The 3,713-nt window shown below is 59.7% G+C and overlaps 1 protein-coding gene across 1 annotated transcript in view; it reads right to left on the bottom strand.

Annotated features, from left to right (window-relative positions):
- RAB44 (RAB44, member RAS oncogene family) overlaps nucleotides 1-3,713 on the bottom strand; it is a 14,604-nt gene that overhangs the window by 7,215 nt on the left and 3,676 nt on the right. Inside the window, exons 8-10 of the mRNA XM_057375254.1 lie at nucleotides 3,546-3,594; nucleotides 3,122-3,216; nucleotides 2,316-2,662 (exon numbers count right to left, since the gene is read on the bottom strand). Coding sequence (XP_057231237.1) covers nucleotides 2,316-2,662; nucleotides 3,122-3,216; nucleotides 3,546-3,594 — 491 coding nt within the window. The remainder of the gene's footprint in view (nucleotides 1-2,315; nucleotides 2,663-3,121; nucleotides 3,217-3,545; nucleotides 3,595-3,713) is intronic.

Raw genomic sequence — 3,713 nt, 5'->3', positions numbered from 1 at the left:
AGCCCCTGGGCTGAGACCTCCACACAGCTGCAGATCTGCCTGGGCATCCTCTGCCTCTGTTTCCAAAACTTCTTCTTTATCCACCTGATCCAGGGGATGTACTCCTGGTTCCAGTCCCCCTCCCTGCTCTGTCCCTGAGGAACCAGCCTCACCCATGATCAGCAGATGTGCCTGTGTGCTCCCTGCCTGGGTCAGAATGAGCTCACCCCTCTCTCCACTCAGCTGCACGCTGGCATCAGTGCTCTGCTCCTCAGCACTGTCCAGGCTTTCAGCCTCTTCCCCTGGCTGCAGATCTGCACCAGCCCCCTCTCCCTGGCCCGAGGTCACACCTTCAGAATGAGACGCTGGCTCATGTGGCAGCCCATGCTCACTTTGCTCTTGTGCCCCATGATCCTCCTCGTCCTTCATTTGAATGGCTGTTCCACCCTCCCCTACCCACTGAGATCCCAGGCTTTCTCCTGAGACTGATTTGAGCTCAGCCCCCTCTGCACCCAGCTGCACATCAGCACCACTGCTCTGATCTTCCCCTGTGTCCAGGACTGCGACCTCCTGCCACAGCTGCACCTCTGCATCAGTCCCCCTTCTCTGTCTGATGGTCACTGCAGACGGGTCAGGCACTGTCTCCTGCCCCAGCCCCTGCTCATCCTGTCCCTGTTCCCAGTCCTCAGTCCCATCCCCGGGGTGCACAGCTGCACGGTCCCTCTCTCTCTGGGGAGTTTCCAGGCTGGCACCTCCACACAGCTGAGTGCCTTTCCAGGAGTCCTCTGCCTCTATTTCCACCGACTCTGCTTTATGCACCTGATCCGGGGGCTGCACATCTGGATCCACACTCCCTCCCTGCTCTGTCCCCAGGTTCAGGGGCTGCAGCTCTGCCTCTGTGCTTTCTCCTGAGGCTGATTTGAGCTCAGCCCCCTCTGCACTCAGCTGCACACTGGAATTAGTGCTCTGGTCCTCTGCAGTGTCCAGGCTCTCAGCCTCCTCCTGTGGTTGTACTCCTGTCCCAGCCCCCTCTCCCTGGCCWGAGGTSACACYTTCAGGATGAGRCACTRGCTCCTGTGGCAGCCCAYGCTCACCTCGCTCTTGTGCCCCATCCTCTTCSTCCTCCCCCTCAATCCGAACAGCTCTTCCACCCTCCCCWCCYCGGGGMRTTTCTGTKCTGGCACCCCCACCCAGCTGCAGATCTGCCTCCACCAGTTCCAGTGTCTGAGACTTCACAGGGAACAGCCCACCCAGGTCTGGGCACCCCTCAGTTGTTTCTGCTGGGGAAGGACCCTCACTGTGCACTGCAGCAGCCCCCATCTCTTCTCCCAGCCCTCCCTCTGTTTTATGCTTCGTTTCCAGTTGCACTCCTGGATCCACACGCCCTCCCTGCTGTGTCCCTGGGGATGCAGGCTCGCTCCAGACCTGCAGATCTGCCTCCCCCTGTGCCAGCAGCTCCGTGTTGGTGTCGCTGCCCTGGAGCTCCAGCAGCCCCACACCGGTTCCCCGTGCCCCTGCCTGGCCATGGGTGGGTGGCAGCGGCTCCTGAGCGCCCGCGCTCCCTCCCTGCCCTGCCCCTCCCCTGGCACACTCACCCTGCGGCTGCTGCTCTGCCTCCCCGGGCTCTGCTTCCTCCACCTCCTCTTCCTCACCCTCGGCTCTGCTGCTCCCTGCACGCTCAGCCCGGGCTGGCAGCAATTCCAGCTCTTTGGATTCCGCAGTCTGTCCCCGGGGCTGCCCCTCCGCGCTGGCACCGTCCTGCTCCAGCACCCCCGGGCCGGGAGCCACTGTCACCTCGGGGACACCATCCCCACGGGCTGCTGCCGCTTGTGCCTCACCCCACCATGGTGGCTCTGGCTCCAGGTGCTTTCCCAGCTCAGTTTGCAGTTTCTCAGRGAGCCCCGAGGATGGGTCAGCCCATTCCTGCAGAGCCGTGTCCGGGGCCGGCCCACATTCCCCGGGAATTCCAAAAACACCAACTGTGGCCGGCTGGAGCTCTGCCACAGCAAGGCACTGTCCCGCTGCTACACCTTCCTGCCCAGCCTCACACAGCCCCAGACCTGCCKCCAAATCTCCTCCCTGGTTTATCTCCACTTCCTCAGCTTCTCCCAGGAGCTSTGGTTTTTCCCAACCTGTTTTTTCCTGCGTCCACCCTGCTCCCTCCACCTCCATCAGCACCTGCTCTCCTGCCTTTGTGCTCTCTCCCAGATGCTCAGGCACATTCAGCACCATCTCCTCCACACCAGCACCCTTTCCTTGCAGGAGTAACACCCTCTGTGCCTCCTCCARGCTCTCTCCCTGCTCTGCCCCTGGCTCCTGAGCTCTCGTGGACCCACCAGCCTGTGTCACACCCGGAGCAGGAACCTCAGCTGTGCCTGGTCCCTCCTGCAGCTCATGATGGATGTGGCTGGGGAGGGTCTCCTGCAGGACCCCAGGGGTTGTTCCATGGGCTGTGGCTGCCTCTGGCCCCATTTGGGGCTCAGCTTCATGCCAGGGAGTGTCTGCCTGTGCCTTCAGATGTTTGCTCAGAGCTGCTATTGCCTCATTCATCTCTCTTAGCAAAGAGCTTTGGTCAGAGATGGGTTCCTCTTTCACAGGTTCTGGGAAAGGGTCCTCCTCTGCAGAGCTCGCTTTCCGTGGGGCTCCTGAAAGGTTCATTTCTGCTGGCAGCATTTCCCAAACCCTGGAAAGGGCAGAAATTGGGGGCAATATAAACCAGCTCCCAAGGTCAGGCTGCAGGCCCCTCCCATCCCTGGTCAGTCCCAGAGGGTATCTGATCTACAGCCTCACCCCATCCCTCTCCAAAACTGATTTTATTTYCCCTCTGGGTGCATTTTGAGTTCACACAGGCTGCAGTGGGGGCAGGGGAAAGGGGGATGTACACCCACGGCCATATCCTGGGCTCTTCCAGTGCCCCTATTGGCATTATCAGACAGGAAAAGACAACTCTGAGCCAGGTACAGCAAGTTCCTGAGCCAGGGGAGGATGAGCTGGGGTAAGAGATGTGATCCCCAGGGTGAGAGATGAGTGGGTGGCAGTGGAGTGTTAAAACGATGGAAATCATMGTTTTCCTGGGGAGGGTGGAGGGAGGGCTGGGGCTCAGACCCCCCGGGGCACCCAAGGGAGCTGCAGGACCCCTTACACTTGGTGGGGGCTCTTGGCTTTGCTCTCGCYGCTCTGGGATCCCAGCCGGATCCGCATCTCGGAGCGGAACTTCTCGCTCTTCCCCGGACTCAGCTGCAGAGAACAGGGTGGGAGGGGGAGAGAGAAAAATGCTCAGTGAGGGAGCAGATCCACCTGGAGYGATGGGCAGGCATCCAACTGTACCCAGCCAAAATCTTGGGGGTGCCAGAACAAAGGTGCTGCAACCCCCTCCCTCCCCAAACATTGCACTGACCCCGTTGGAGAAAGCTTTTAGGGGAGGCAGTGCTGCAGGAGCACCCCGAGCTCTTGGGTTYCCCAGCAGTCCCAAAGGGAGGCCCTGGGGTATGAACACCCTGTCCTGGCCCCACACACCCTGTCCTGGCCCCAAACACCCTGTCCTGGACCCACACACCCTGCAGTACCTGGGGGGACACCGGCACCTCGATGGGTAACTCTGCCACCACTGTGTCCCTGCAAACACAGAGCACGAGGGTCAGATTGGGAGTGGAAAAAAGAAAAAAGAAAAAAGAAAAAAAAAAAAAAAAAAAAAAAAAAAAAAAAAAAAAAAAAAAAAAAAAAAAAAAAAAAAA

Source organism: Malurus melanocephalus, unplaced genomic scaffold (genome assembly GCF_030028575.1).
Source record: "Malurus melanocephalus ecotype Western Australia unplaced genomic scaffold, MMel_1.1 scaffold_243, whole genome shotgun sequence".
Lineage (NCBI taxonomy): Eukaryota > Metazoa > Chordata > Aves > Passeriformes > Maluridae > Malurus > Malurus melanocephalus.
The sequence above is the reverse complement of the archived record's forward strand: the minus strand, read 5'-3'. Positions and strand labels throughout refer to the sequence as shown.